At 33.6% G+C, this 14,908-nt stretch overlaps 1 protein-coding gene across 1 annotated transcript; it reads right to left on the bottom strand.

The window, feature by feature from the left end:
* Nucleotides 1-10,031: 10,031 nt before the first annotated feature.
* Nucleotides 10,032-13,929, bottom strand: LOC119998591 (protein FAR1-RELATED SEQUENCE 4-like). Its single transcript, XM_038845933.1, has 5 exons — nt 13,597-13,929; nt 11,684-12,002; nt 11,150-11,569; nt 10,305-10,559; nt 10,032-10,183 (listed from the first exon to the last, which is right to left on the bottom strand). The coding sequence occupies exons 1-5, from the start codon at nt 13,927-13,929 to the stop codon at nt 10,032-10,034; spliced, it is 1,479 nt and encodes a 492-aa protein (XP_038701861.1).
* Nucleotides 13,930-14,908: the final 979 nt, after the last annotated feature.

Below are 14,908 nucleotides of genomic sequence, written 5' to 3'. Positions count from 1 at the left end.
CAAACTTCTCTCTGAATGAGATTCAATCTTTTCTTCAAAATACTTTCATATTCTGTTTAATTTCATGGTATCGGAGCTTATGGATCCTCAAACGGTTCTTCCTTCGATTATTGGTACTCCTTCAATCCTTGGTACTCACAGTAAATTTAGAGGTGCAGGAGCTCTGAATGCCTCCTCCTCCAATCCTCCAACTATTCCAGAAATTTCCAACCCCCAATTTGTGAGTATGCAGTCAGGAAATCAAAACCCTTTTAGAAACCCTTATTTCTTTACCCACTCTGATTTCAATTCCAACCTAATTGCACTGACTCTTACAGGGGGAAACTATCACCTTTGGAGCAATCAAATGAGTACAGCCTTAAAGGCAAGAAACAATATGGTCTTTGCCAATGGTGCCCTTTTGATACTAGAAGAAGATGATCCAGCTCGTCAGGACTGGAAACAGTGTGACAGCCTGGTGAAGATGTGGATCACAAACTATCTCTCTCCAGACATTCTCATGACTGTCTCTACAGCGACAACTTCTTATGAGTTATGGAATGATCTGAAGAATCGATATTTCTCTGCTAATCCTACGAGGGATTTCGAATTAGTGAGGTCATATCTAACATCCAGCAAGGAGACTCAACTATCATTGAATACTATGTCAAAATAAAGACTCTGTGGGACGAGCTTTATCAATACAAAGAAGTACCTGCTTGCAAGTGTGGGAGGTGTATCTACAGTGTGGGTAAGACAGCCCTTGCACAACAAAATAAAAGTTATTGCAGTTTCTAATGGGTCTCAATGACTCGTTTGAACATGTGACAAACCAAATTCTACTGATGGATCCACTGCATGAGGTGAATAAAGCTTTTGCTCAGATTGGTCAAGTGGAGAGGAAAGGGATTGTCAAACAGCCAGCTGTTCAGAAAGAAACAAATATGCAAGAGAGCATGCATCACTATTATCATACATATAGGGAACTTACCAACACTTTCATAACATTACCTGATGGTAAAAAAATTAAGGTAGACTACATTGGTACTGTCAAACTTAAGAATGATCTTATGTTAACTTGATATCCGCAAACAAATTAATTAAAGACAAACATTATGCACTGATTTTTACCCAAGATTCGTGTGCAGGATACAATCACCTTGAGGAAGAATGGGATAAGAATCTTGCATAATGGATTGTACTATCTACTGGAAGATTTAAAACCAGAAAAGAAATCTTTTGTAAGGATCAACTCTGTGCAGAAGGAACCAATGTGGCATAAAAGACTAGGACACCCTTCCTCTAGGATCTCAGAATTATTAGGATCCGATTTTGTTGAAGATTGTAAGGATTGTTCTGTTTGTGTTCTAGCTAAAATGAAAATAAAATCCTTCTATGTAAGAAAACTAGAAGTTTGTCTATTTTTGATTTAATACATATTGACATTTGGGGTCCAAACAGTGTTATTTCTATGGAAGGTTTCAAATATTTTTTAACTATCATGGATGACTTTTCTAGAGCTGTTTGGGTAATACTTATGAAAAGCAAATCTGAAGTGAAAAATCACATTGAATACTTCAATAACTATGTTAAGACACAATTCAATAAGAAAATCAAAATTAGCAGAAGTGACAATGGTTTGGAGTTCAAAATGAGTGAGTTTTACAACAAAGAAGGTATATTACATCAAACTACCCTTACACACCCCAACAAAATGGGGTGGTAGAAAGAAAACCTCAGGATATTCTAAATATCAGTAGAGCATTAAGAATACAATCTGGAATTCCAGAAGAGTTGTGGAGTGCATGTGTGGTTACAGCTGCTTATCTGATCAATAGGTTACCTTCTAGAATTTTGGACAAAAAGAGTGCTTTTCAAATTCTCTATGATAAGAAACCAGATTATGACATTATTAAAGTGTTTGGATGTTTATGTTATGCTAAGATATTAAAGCATCAACAATCCAAATTTGATGACAGGGCTAGGAAATGTATTTTCATAGGTTATCCTTCTAATGTCAAAGGATACAAATTGATGGCTGTAGAATCTAAAGAAATCCTTGTTTCTAGAGATGTTCAGCTCAACGAAAATAGATTTCCTTTTAAGGATATAAACACAGAAATAGCAATGAATGATGAGAATAAAGTTCAAGCAAAGACAGATAATAATGAACATATTTCCAACACTGAAATAGAAACTCAAACAAACAAAAGACATAAGAAAATGCCTGCTTATCTAAATGATTATGAATGTCATGTGGTCTTGAACTCTGATCATGCTAATGTTATTTTTGATAAACAACATGCTTCTGACATCACTCATGCAAACATACCATATTCTGCTGATCATATGCATTTCTTAGCTGCTATAATTTCTAATCATGATCCCAAGGACTATCTAGAAGCCTCTAAATCTTCTCACTGGTGTGAGGCAATGGACAAGGAAATAAAGGCCTTGAATGAAAACAACACCTGGACAGTTGTCCAACTACCAAAAGGTAGAAAGGCAATAGGTTCAAAATGGATTTTTAAAACAAAATATAACCCCGATGGCTCCATTGAGAGACACAAAGCCAGACTTGTGGCTCAGGGTTACAATCAAACCTTAGGTTTTGATTACCAAGAGACCTTTTCTCCTATTATTAAAATGGTCACTATGAGAATTTTTTTAGCTTTCGCAGCTACAAATAGATGGTTTGTTCACCATTTGGATGTGCACAATGCATTCCTTAATGGTGATCTTCATGAGAGTGTTTACATGAGAATGCCCCCTGGGTATGAAACTCATGCAAAAGGATATGTATGTAGCTTGAACAAATCCTTATATGGATTGAAACAAGCTTCAAGGCAATGGAACATAAAATGTAAAGATGATTTGCTGAAATTTGGCTTCATACAATCAAAAATGTGATTATTCTTTATTTATCTACACTAAAAATGGTTGTAAAGACATAAAGTTTTATTGTTGCTTTATGTTGATGACATGGCTATTGGTGGTGATAATCTTGCTCTAATTGAAGAAGTGAAAACCTATATAGGAACATGTCTTAAGGTCAAAGATCTGGGAAACTTAAAATATTTCCTAGGATTAGAAGTGGACTTTACTAACTCTGGTATGACACTCTGCCAAAAAAAAGTATATCTTGGACTTGCTTTGTGATGCTAATTTCAGGGTCTGTAAACCTGTGAATTCCCCAATGGACATCAACACCAAGATATCCAGCCAGCAAGGAGAGGTTCTTGAAGATCCTATGATGTATAGAAGACTGGTTGGGAAGCTCATGTACTTGACACTCACAAGGCCAAACATTAACTACACTGTCAACACTCTGAGTCAATTCATGAGAAATCCTACAGACCAGCATCTCCAGGCTGCTCATCGTGTCTTGAGATATATCAAAGGAACTATTGATCAAGTTTTACATTTTCCTGTTGTTCTCTCTAGCACCATTACAGCTTTTTGTGATGCAAACTGGGCAGCATGTGTAGACTCCAAAAGATCTGTGACAGGTTATAGTGTTATGCTTGGTTCCTCCTTGGTGGCTTGGAGATCAAAGAAACAACAAACCGTATCAAGATCCTCTGTAGAGGCTGAGTACAAAGCCATGGCTTCTGTAATGAGTGAATTGGTATGGATTAAAGCTCTGTTGAACGAGATAAGAATCAGAATTGAAAAACCAATTGCACTTTTCTACGATAGCAAATCTGCTATTCACATTGCTACTAACCCGATTTTCTATGAAAGGACCAAACACATCGAAATAGACTGTCATTTTGTTCGTGAGAAGGTGGAAAAGAAGCTGATTGATCTCCATCACATTCGAACTGTTCATCAAACAGCAGACATCTTTACTAAGCCAATGACAGTAGTGCAGCTAAGGTTCTTCATGGGCAATCTTAACATGCTTTCAACTAATGTTAGGCTTGAAGGGGAGTGTTAGGAAACGGTGCGTTTTGATTCAAATGGTTTACTGTGCTTTCCCATGAGACACCATTTCTCTCTTGTTCTTATTCTTGTCATCAGACTATTGGATCTAATATGACTGATTCATGTACTTTACTTATTTTTTTTTCTTTTCTCAGAGATAACCGTTGGTCATATCTGTTCTTGGTTTGTATATATCACAGTCTATCTCGACTGTAAACCTTCAGAACATTGGATTTATGCAAACTTCTCTCTGAATGAGATTCAATCTTTTCTTCAAAATACTTTCATATTCTGTTTAATTTCAATATAAACAGTTATGATATACATACATAAGATTGGTATACATAAGTATACATAATGACATGGCATGATGATTAGGATGATGATTGTGCAGTTTTAAAATTCAAAATCTCAAAAGGGCAAAATAATATTTTAAGCTGGTTTTGTTATTTCTAAGACCAAAACCCTCAAAACATCGGTAATCGCAACTGGAGAGAAGCTTCTAAAGTTCTTCCAATATGCGGTCCAATACTCCTCCCCCTATTTATACCTCCGGCGAGCTTTTTCATCTCCGTTGATAATCGTCCGTGCTCACCGTTATCGGCATACACCTATAATCTTCTGTGACAACCGTTCTCTAGCCTGGTCTTGCTGAAGTTGGGTTAATATCGACTAAAGGTATGAACTTTGAGTGTGTAATTTGTTTCTAAACAATTTTTTTGACTTTTAATGATATTTTTTACTTGGTTTCATTGTGTAGGTTGTTAAAATATTTGAACACTACCGATTTGAGTGTTTTAATGGATTTGTTTTGGTCGGTTCCACTGTGTAAGTAGCTAAAAACTTCTATTACACTATCATTTTTTGTGGGTATATAAATACATTGCCGATTTGTGAGTGCTTGATTTTTTTTTGTGCACTTCCATTGTTGAGGTAGCTCAAATTTTAGATTACACTATCATGTTGGGTGGGTATATAACTACACTGCCGATTTGTGTGTTTTAATGCCTTGTTTTGCTCGGTTCCACCGTGTAGGTAGCTAAAAACTTTGATTACATTACCATTTTTTATGGGTAGATAAATACACTGTCGATTTGTGAGTGCTTGATTTTTTTAGCTCAAAACTTAGATTACATTACCATGTTGGGTGGGTATATAATTACACTACCGATTGTGAGTGTTTGAGTTTGTTTGGCTCGATTTGATTGTGTATGTAGCTCAAATCTTGGATTACTGCCATGGATATCTATGTTAATTACAATGTTAATTCATAATTCACTATAATTTTGCGTAATGTATTGAGTTCAGTGCAATATGTATAATGTATTCTGTTTACTTTTTGGCTTGAATGATTTAGTTTAATGTATAATACACTACTAGTTTGCAAAATGTATAATACACTACTGTTAATTAAGGTAATTAATGATGCAACTGGGTTGAATGGTTTACCTCACTTGGTGGGTGGGTTCAATTTGTTCAAACCTCCCCCTAGTGTATATAATACATTACCATTTTGAAGAATGTATTGGTATAGTACAATATGCATAATGTAATTGGTTTACTTTTTGGCTTTAATGATTTATTTTATTGTATAATACACTACCAGTTTGCATAATGTTTTGTGTCTAGTGTTAAGACTAAAATTTGTATAATACATGGTTTTTTTGGCATAATGTTAATACTAAAATTTGTTGTGTCAGTATGGCTAAATTACAATACTGGTTTAATCTGCAAGGGATAGTGACACTATTAAGAAGCGTGCGATTGAAGAGTAGTCATAAAATTCTTTTGCAAATGACTTCTTTTTGGAACTTGTACAAAGTGGTCAAGAAGGAGGAGTATAAGGAATTAAATACCAAGAAACACAATTTGATCGTACAAGACATTATTGGCACCTACAATAATATGTGTGGATCGTTTATTCTTGGAGTTAAGAGAGTTACCATTACAGAGAATGATGTTGCTTTGATCTTTGACGTAGTGTCTGGAGATATTCCATTGAAGATAGGCAGAAGCAAGAAGCCCGATGATTGTGAATTTGTGAAACGAAGGTTTAAGGGAATTGATATGATGAGATCGCCCAACATAAAGCAAGCAATTGACAATGCTTTGATAAGGGATACATACGACTACACAAAAGATGTCACACGTTTTCTTATGCTATACACATGTCTTACTCTGTTCTTTTCAACAAGTGCAGATGCATTACCATGGGCTTTAGTAAAATTTGTTGATGTGGTCGAGGACATGAAGAAATGGAATTGGTCGCAGGCAATCTCAGAGAACATTCTGCAATCAATTAAGAAGTACCAAAAGGAAACAAACAAAGTTATAGGTTGTGCAACTTTGATCTCGGTAAGTAATAACTACTTTGTGCGAGTACTATTTGATGTGTATTTAAAGTGACAGTTTATGTGTATTTGCATGCAGTATTGATTTTGTGAACACACAACTGTTTTCACCTCCGCAAAGTCTGGCGTGTTCCCAAGGTTTGTAAAATGGGATGTAAGTGGATGGCGAAAGGACTTCAAAAAATAGTATATACGCACTTTGGTAGGGGAAAGGTTAGTTAATTAAGTAAATTTATCTTCATTTAGTTGAGTACATTTATAATTATTTTGCCTAGTGTATAGTATATTTTTATGTTTTCTAGTTCACAGTACTTAAATACTTTACTAAATTATAATGTATTTGTACTGTTAGTTCACAGAACTTAAATAATCTACCAAATTATAATGTATCTATATTGTTTTGTTTCACTATACTTAAATAATCTACCAAATTATAATGTAATTATAATGTTTTTGTTCACAGTACTTAAATACTTTATTAAATTATAATGTATCTATACTGTTTTGGTTCACAGTAATTAAATACATTACAAAATTATAATGTATTTATTTTTTATTTGGTTCACATGTCTTAAATACAATACCAACTTATAATGTATTTAACACCTATTTTATATGCATCCGTTAACAGGTGATTGAAGGTGAATTGTCCATGGATGAAAAAGAGAGAGAAGCACTGTGGAATGATTGTGTGACATTGGAAGAAGGTTCTGATGTGGACGCACCAAGCATCAATTCAGTTCACAGTGATCCATCATCTGAAACTAACGATGGTAGTGATGATAATGTTGAAAAAAATTCAGTAGGACAACAGTCCATTGAAGCATCCCAAAAAATACAAGAATTGGAGGAAGAATTGAAGTCTAAAACGAATGCTCTTGAATTGCTCTGGGTTGAGAAGGATAATGAACAAAGAAAATATCAAGAGCTGCAAGTTGAAATGGATCAGGTGACTGCCACAAATGTTCAATTGAATGTAGAGATTGAAATGCTGAAAGATGCAACGCCGAATACAATGGAGATTGTTGAAGTGAATGACAAATGGCAGTCATGTGATGACCAATTTGTCATTCCTAACAGTGCATAAGTAGAGAAAGAAGAGGCTACAAAAGAGGATAAAATCTATGATAATATCGTAGCTCAATTAGTGTTCGATGAAGATGCAACGAATGAGAAAAGGGAAGAATCAATGAAGGAAATAGCTGACCAGGATCAAACTCGAGGTTTGAAGACTAGATGTACCCCTAACTCAATGGTCAAGGGTATTAAAAAAAGAAGCACATACCAAATGAATATTCGGACTTTGAGTATGAGTTGAAAAAGAAAAAGCCGAAAATAAATGTCTATGGGAAGGAGTTGGCAATTATCAATATTGATGATTGCAAGACATCGGAGCCTTCTACGAGCAAAGAATATGTTATGAACACAAAGTGTCCAATGTACAAGCATCTTATTCCTCTGACCGAGATAAATTGAAGGTTGTTTATAGTATTCAAAAATCCAAGTAAGTTCCATACCTATTCTTATTGAAATGACTTGAGTACAATTTCTCTAATTTTAATAATTACATTATGATAATTATAGTGTAATAATCTGATAACACCACTGAATGTTGTCTTTGCAGCATTGTTCTGTGGAATGGTGAGAATCAGTTACTGTGGAGTGATATATTGATCATTTATAACAATAATATGATTACAAACAATGTAAGTATACATGTTATAAAATTTACTTTTGATAAACTATGTTAACCAATATTTCATAATTAACCTATATAAATACACTATAATGTTTTTGCAGATCATTAATGCCCACATGGAATATCTTACAAGGACACAAGGTCCTATTGCTCATGATCTAGCTCCTGAGATTTGCAAGACCGCTTCTCTTGCGATTACAAGTTCATGCATGACATTCTTGAGATGAATAAGGTTTTGCTAATTAAGAAATTCATCTCTTACAAATTTCGTGATAGTGGGACTAGATACAGGTATATCATTTTCCCACTCTATGCAGCTGAAAATCATGAAGTTCCAAATCACTGGACAGTATTAATTCTAGACACTGAGGATGGCATATGGATGCACTACAATTCATTGTTATCGAGGAGGAAAATCGGAGTATACTCATACTCTGAGAAACTAGTAAGCCTCCATCTATAATGTAAATGAGTATATATATATATATATAAGTAGATTGCCATAATGTTTAATATATATATAGTGTATGCAGATAGCTTATTACGATACTCTATTTCCACCACCGGTTGGTAGTCAATACACTCAACAAAAATTGACAACAAGCACCGACTTCGTAAGTTCCGAAATACATTGCCATTAATTAGTTTCTGGGTTCCATTTATGTTCATAAATAAAGACTTAATCACACTACGTGGTTTGTAATGTATTTGTTGTGTATGAAGAAATCTATAACTACTCTGCCTTTGTGCATACTGTGGTTGGCTTGCATAGTTTAGTAATGTGTGTCTGATAATGAGGATGGATTATGTGTTTGATGGTGGACCCTGAGGGATGATGGACTTTGAAGTGTTTTCTTTAATTTTGGATTTGTTTATAGGTTGGGTTCCCTAATTTATGGGGAGATGTTGTCGAAAGTTTTAGTGAAATTGTAATGGTTGGTGTTTTGTGATTTTTTTCTTCATGCTTAATGGAAGTGTATTTTGGTATATAGTGTGAGATTTTTTTTTTCTTGTTTAAATTTTGTAGGTATATCAAATATTTGATTACACTACAATTTTTTTTGGTCATATAATTTTGGTGATGTCTCATTCAATTATTTAGTATTTAACTAAACTACTACGCTGTGTAATGTATTTGGGTTAAGTATGTCCGAGTAATTTTTCTTTTCATTTGTTGTTTAGAAAGTATATATAAATACACTGACACGTTCTTTTGTAATAAAAAACAGGGTCAATTGCGGCTTAATATGCATGTATGTAATTGATTGCATATTCAACAACGTGAGCATAAAGCAGAAGCTGACCAAAACAGACATCTACCAATTGAGGGCGAAATACATTCATAACTTTTTGAATGATGGTGGATATTCATGGGATGTTTTTCACTACAAAAAAGTGGAAATGATGAGCAAGTCATTTCTTTAGTTATGAATTGGGAAGGGAATACATGTGTTAAACTCACCTTGTTAATTGAACCATGATAATTTTGTTGATGTTTGGATGTTTAAAAGACAAGTGAGCCTTATAACTTGAAATGACTGTCTATGTATATTTCTGCCCACATCGATTGATGCATTTATGGATGAACACCTCACATTAATGTATATAACAATTTGTAGGTAAATATATTATTATCTCATAATGCATTAATAAATGTGAAATGAATAGACATTAAGTAAATAACGTAATAAAAACGAATTGAAATTCCATGAATAAATTGGGAAACAAATTAAACTAGGTGATAAAAATGAATGGATATGCACTATCATACTAGATTGTATTAAATCATTGGCATAAAAATAAAAACCCATGTATTTAACAAGACATTTACAGATATGTTAAATACACTGTTAATTCATAATGCATTAAAATCTGGGTGACAAGTGGGATAAATATACACTATCGAAACATAATGTAATAAGTTACTGTCATGTCTATATTTTTTAAATATACTGTTAATTTATAATGCATTAAAATATCAAATACAAGTACCCTATTAAAACATAATGTATTTAGCTACTGGAATGATAACAACCGAGAAAAATTTATAATACAATGAACCACATCTTGAACACTCAACACCCTAGACCTCCATTAGACCTAGATCCTCCGACTGCGTTGTTCATGTTACCACCATAATTCCTCATAAAAACCTTCTTCTTCATCACAGTGCATGGACGTCCTTTCCCTCTTTTGATTATTGGATCATTAGGTATTGAGGAACTCACTGTCAAAGAAGCAATCAGTATTTGCCTTAGAATTATTGCCATGTTATTTATGCTCCCTTCAATCCACTTTATGACGTTTGAATAATGGTACCAAGTTTGCCAATCGAGCAAATGTCTTACACATATGATCATACCGGACTTGCTCATTTGTGGTTGTCCACCCATCAAAGCTTATCTTCACTCGAGAATGACATCTTCTAACATCTTTCCTCCACTGCGGGAAGATGTAATGTGCCGGAAGTAAATACTCATTGTTTGTCAAAAGGACAGTTATAGCATGCCTACACAAAATACCCCTAAACTCAAATTTCAAACAAGAACACCCAATGTTAAGTCCATCATACATCATAGTGAACATAACTTTCTTCTTGCCACCTTCACCATAAAAAAATGTCTTCGTATAGAATGTATTGTGTCCTTCAATCAACGGTACACATTGATTTGATACCGTAATACATCCTCTCACTCAATTCCTTCTGAAACTCTAAAAACTTCGCTTGGGTCATTGTTTTTTGCATTTCATATTTTGTAACACACTAACTTCTTGTGGGCTGAGTCAAAATGCGCCTGGCATTCCTTCTCAATATTCTTCTGCAAAGCATTATTATATTGCTCAACAAATTGTTTCAACGTTGTCTTTGAGTTCATAACCGTCAAAGAAAGCATTCATGCTCTCGCTCCGAACAATTGTTGATATTCCGGCACAAAAATATTTTTTTACATATATAGGAACCCATTTTTCTTTTTCCATGTATATATTCTCCAGCCAAGAATTACCATCCAGATTATGCAGATAAATAAGCAGACTCGAATTATTTAAGAAAAAACAAAAAATTGTGAGTTAGATAAATACATTTGATGTTCACTGTGTAATTAATTAATTACACTGTGAATTATATAGTGTATTTAATACACTGACATACAAAAAAAATTGACAGTAAGCCTAAATTAAAAAAAAAGCTCACTTTCAAATTTTTCGATACTATGGGAGTTATAAACAGATTCAGCCAACATTCGCTTGATGGATTCATATTCACCAAGTGAACCAAATTTCTCAGGCACCTTCTTCATGATATGCCATAAACATAATTTATGCCTTGTGTTTGGGAAGACAATTTCAGTCACATTCTTCATTGCCCTAACCTGGTCAGTGATTATACCATGAGGAGCAATATCACCCATGCACGCTAACCATGTCCTAAATAACCAAACGAATGTTTCAGTGTCCTCACTAGAGATCAAACCACAACCAAGAAGTATTGAATGCCTATGGTGATTGACATCAATAAACGGGGCAAATGGCATGTCATACTTATTAGTTAGGTATGTCGTATCGAACGTAACGACATCACCAAATTCATGATAAGCTGCCGTGTTGCGTGGATCTGCTTAAAAAAACATTTCTCAAACACCCATCATCATCCCAATCTATCAATGAAAAAAACCTCTGATTATTAGCTTGCATTTTAAGAAAGTGATCAGGTACGGCATTAGCATACCCTTTACCAAGGCATAAATGCCTAGTCCTAGCAAGAAGGTTTCTAGTATCTCTCTCCAGAAATTGAATATTATCATGACCGTTGGCACCAATGACAAATGAATTGAACTCTTGTTCGATCGAATTCTAGCAATATCACTAATCTCTAGTTGTCTTTTCACACACGGATTTATTTCTCTGTTGCACGCGAAGAATCTAGAATGACTAGGACTTAGATCATGGTTGTGGACATCTTCAAACAATGTAATCTTCCATTTCCCATCAACAGAAACTCTACCAACAAGCCTCGCCTTGCACTCTGATGTGATATTTAAGATCCGCTAAAAATATAGCCATTCCAAACCCAAATTATACTCGCAAGTGCACGAGTCAATTGTAATATAGAAGTGGCAACTACGAGTGTCGTATCCACAAGGACTGAATATTAAATATCTGTAATTCCAACTCTTCGTAATTATCAGTGGAAACAAAATGAATAAGAATTAACACAAGTAGACAAACACTAGGGATCCGATTTCATCAACTCTATTGTATTTAAATTATTTAGCCAATAATTATCGTTTCATTCATGCATGTCAAAGACCAAGTCCCCTAATTTATGTAATAGTCATGGGCATCTGACTTACCACGTCTATTCTCAATTGCAACCATCCAAGGGCATATGGATTGGTTAGGACAATCAAGAACGCATTAGGACCTATGGTAACTTATGTAGCGATCACAAAGATCCTAGCATATGGCATTTATGTCTAAGTAACCCCGGTGTTAACTGCAAGAAGCTGGTCTCAAATTGGACATGGGCATATGCCTCAATTTGCATCATGGTAATCAACCCTAGATGGTAGCTAAACTTCAGGATTTAATTATCAATAAAGAATAGCTAATTAACACTTGACATGACATAAATAAACTAACAATTAATCAAACTAAATTTATTTAAACATAATAGAGTGGATCGATCATCACCCCAGTAAGAAGATTAGTTCCTCATACTAGGTTTACACAACCAGCAATTAATCTCACAAAATTCTAGAAAGAATATGTGAGAGAATTGTTGTAAAAGAGAAAATAAAACTCAAGAACTCACTCTCTGATTTTCTCTCTCACTCCCTGATTTCTTTCTCCTCTTGCTCTTTGTTTCTCCAGAAAAATCTCCGTCCCACGAATTGTCTCAATGTCTCAATTTATAGTAATGAAAATCTACTGGTGAGATGGAGAATACTGGTGATAGTCTTCACATGATTCCTTTTAGCACCGTATTTTGAAGACTTTTGGACGAAAGTTGAGCTGCATGCATGAAAATCAATACAAAGATCATTTATTGATGTCAGACACTTACAAACATATACATATACATATACATATACATATATATATATATATATATATATATATATATATATAACACTATTGCGTGGACTTTTGGTACCCAATATATATATATATATATATATATATATATATATATATATACACATACACACACACATATGTACACAACTATATATATAGACAAATATATATATATATATATATATATATATATATAGACTTTCGGTATCATATGTAGATGGTAATAAATGATGTGAGGTAAGCATATATACATATGTATATATATTTATCTATATGATAGGATAATTAAATGGAATGGTGATATATAAATATACAGATGATGCAAATGGTTTATCTTATACTTAATATAATGACACATGATTGAACAAACCTAGGATTCATAATATGGTCTTTTTATTGAATAAGACCATAACTGAGAATGGGTTATAAGTTTTTGGGCCTAAAAATATAGAAAAAATATAAAGTGATTAAAAATGATATTTGTACTTTAATTATGTAATAATCACTTTAAGCCCTAATTGTATGACAAATGTTCATAATAAATTATCAATTAAAGTGTACATTTGAACATTTATCACACTCATTCTTACTATAACCATGATGATTAACTGAATTCTTCGAACATGATACAAATTTATCCGATCTCTTGCATGAAAATATCAGATATATGTAATCACCATTCACATCCTTCGTTAATGACCTCCTCTTGACTGAAAACCCATTTACTTGACCATATTCCTTGTAAAATTTAAACATCTTATCAACCGATTCAAACAACATTCCTATAACTGGCACATTCAATCCAACAGTCTCAGCAACAGTCTCAACATAATCATTAACACAATCAACTTGATTGATATTGATTTGACTATCAATATCATCAAGTGAAACCATATCTTCACCGCAAAAAAGAATATTGAAACATATATTTGTTAGAAAAAATATAAATTCAGTAATTTATATTCGTGATAACATAAATAATATGAACACCAAAAATTAATGGATACTGACATTATTACACTATCATACCAGAGTGTCATAAATCATTGGCCTAAAAAGTAATACCAATGTAGTTAACAATGAAAATGTATATGTAATGAAGAATTGGGATAAATACAATGATTATTCGTAATGCATTAAAAACTGATTAACAAATACACTTTACACTGATTATTCGTAATGCATTAAAAACTTATTAACAAATACACTTTCAAAAACCTAATGTAATAAGCTACTGGCATGACAAAAATTTGTATCCCTGTAATAAAGTCCCACCATCAAAGTAAGACCAATCTATTTAACATGGAAAATCTCTATACAATGAACAACTGGTTTAAATACACTTATTATTCGTAATGTATTAAGAACTGGTTAACAAATACACTTTCGAAAACATAATGTAATAAGTAACTGGCATTACAAAATGAGTATCTCCATTGATGAAGTCCCACCATGAAAGACATCTTAAAGGAACAACAAATGTTCATCACCAACATTGTCAAATAATACTTCAGACACAACAAATGTGAAAGGAATAACATGGGCTTCAACCACATCTAACTCAGTTATAACAAATCAACAAAGAATAACATCAACATCTACCACATCCAACTCATTCTCAACAAAACCATTCAGATCCAAAACATAAACTCCAGTGTTCATAAAAAAAGTTGAATAAGAGAATATGAACCTGGAACAATTAAGGAAACTCATAACTCGTAAGTAGAATAGAACCAGAAGCCCTGCCAAGATAGAAACTTTCAGTTGATGAATATGTGCAGCATTTAACCGATTATTCACGCCTGCGACATTGTCTGAGTCGGAAAAGAGAGAGACACAAGTAAGTCGTCAGGAGTAACACGAGGAAGTCGCC

Source organism: Tripterygium wilfordii, chromosome 5, assembly GCF_013401445.1.
Source record: "Tripterygium wilfordii isolate XIE 37 chromosome 5, ASM1340144v1, whole genome shotgun sequence".
Classification (NCBI taxonomy): domain Eukaryota; kingdom Viridiplantae; phylum Streptophyta; class Magnoliopsida; order Celastrales; family Celastraceae; genus Tripterygium; species Tripterygium wilfordii.
The sequence above is the reverse complement of the archived record's forward strand: the minus strand, read 5'-3'. Positions and strand labels throughout refer to the sequence as shown.

What these genes read in the sequence shown, in the direction of transcription:
- LOC119998591 (XM_038845933.1), bottom strand. Translation starts at nt 13,929, where the DNA reads ATGGTTTCACTTGATGATATTGATAGTCAAATCAATATCAATCAAGTT. An exon ending in AGTGTGATAAATGTTCAAAT is followed by an intron (nt 12,003 to 13,596) that starts GTACACTTTAAT and finishes CTATATTTTTAG; the next exon opens with CGGATCTTAAATATCACATC. An exon ending in TAGTATCGAAAAATTTGAAA is followed by an intron (nt 10,560 to 11,149) that starts GTGAGCTTTTTT and finishes TTTATGGTGAAG; the next exon opens with GTGGCAAGAAGAAAGTTATG.